Here is a 1,625-nt window from a genome sequence, read left to right as displayed (position 1 = left end):
TAGAACTGAACTAGAACTGAACTAGAACAGAACTAGAACTGAACTAGAACTGAACTAGAACTGAACTAGAACTGAACTGGAACTGAACTAGAACTGAACTAGAACTGATCTAGAACTGAATTAGAACTGAAACTGAACGAGAACACTTTTTTCTACCGAAAAATTGTCCATATCCAGAGCAGCATTTTAATTAAACCTGCAGTTTGGTGGCATCCCAAGTTTCTCGCCATTTTTGAAAATTTATAAAAAAAATATTTGGGTTTTTTTTAAATTTTTATTAAATTTAAAATATATTTTTTTTATTAAAAACACACATACACTTGCTTTTGTTTAAATCAAGCAGATACAGTTTTTTTCAATATCAAACCAAACGGACTTTTAACTACACTGAGACAATAACTCTATACTAATCGATAACAATCGTTCATTACAATTTTAACATAAGTTTATTACATTTTAAAATTTTAATACCAAAATTTTACTAAGAGTCGTTTTATCAGGTTAAATGTATTTATATAATTTTTTTTATATATTTTGATTTTTCACAAAACAAATTTTTTGTTAAAAATTAAATCAATTTAATTGTCAGTCTTTAGGATGGTTGTTTTTGTTTTTTTTTTGTTATTATTTTAATAAAAAATATTCGCTTTTCATTTGTCAAAATATAAAAATTTAATTTTAATGTTTTCCAAACTGAGGGCAAATCAAAATTAAAAACTAAATTAAATTGTTTATGTTGTTGAGTTTCAAATATTTATGCAAATGTTTTTAACGTTTATGTGAAAGTTGTGTTATACTACAGTAAAGAACAAAATAAATAAGTCCGTTAAAGAATTTAAAAACCCTTTAGATGTTTTTGCTAGACTTATTATTTTTTACCTCACTGTTAATGTTGGAAAAATTTCAACATTTTCATTAAAGGTTTTTATTTTTAATTTTTTATTTAAAATTTTTATGCGGTTTGTTTTTGTTTTTTCCTCACGTTAATGTTTGAATTTGTTGCTTTATGTTGTTGTTTTAAAAATGATGATGATGATGTTGTTGATGTTGTAGTAATATGTGGCAAGGTTGATTGATGGTATTAATACTGTTTTACTTTTTTTAATATGATTGATGCCAATGTACGTATGCATGTATATATGTATGTAGATTTAGCTATTATGTATGTTTAAAGTAGATCTTTAGTTTCAGTTTGAAATGAAAACATTCCACTTTATTTTTTTTTAAATAATGAAGAAATGATGTATATGTATGTTGGTATAAATGTAAAGCAAATGTTAAAGTTAAAAACTAGAACAGAACTAGAACAGAACTAGAACAGAACTAGAACAGAACTAGAACAGAACTAGAACAGAACTAGAACAGAACTAGAACAGAACTAGAACAGAACTAGAACAGAGCTAGAACAGAACTAGAACAGAACCAGAACAGAACTATAATGGAACTAGAACAGAACTAGACAAGAACTAAAACAGAACCAGAACTAGAACAGAACTAAAACAGAAGTAGAACAGAAGTAGAACAGAACTAGAACAGAACTAGAACAGAACTAGAACACAACTAGAACAGAACTAGAACAGAACTAGAACAGAACTAGAACAGAACTAGAACAGAACTAGAACAGA

General features: G+C 26.6%; 1 protein-coding gene across 1 annotated transcript in view; it reads left to right on the top strand.

The window, feature by feature from the left end:
- Window positions 1-1,106: 1,106 nt before the first annotated feature.
- LOC111687658 (DNA fragmentation factor subunit alpha-like) overlaps window positions 1,107-1,625 on the top strand; it is a 13,625-nt gene continuing 13,106 nt past the window's right edge. The window contains exon 1 of the mRNA XM_046955852.1: window positions 1,107-1,121. Within this exon, the coding sequence (XP_046811808.1) occupies window positions 1,107-1,121 (15 nt within the window). The remainder of the gene's footprint in view (window positions 1,122-1,625) is intronic.

Source organism: Lucilia cuprina, chromosome 6 (genome assembly GCF_022045245.1).
Source record: "Lucilia cuprina isolate Lc7/37 chromosome 6, ASM2204524v1, whole genome shotgun sequence".
Taxonomy (NCBI): Eukaryota; Metazoa; Arthropoda; class Insecta; order Diptera; family Calliphoridae; genus Lucilia; species Lucilia cuprina.
Note: the sequence above shows the minus strand (reverse complement) of the source record. Positions and strands in the feature narration are given on the sequence as shown.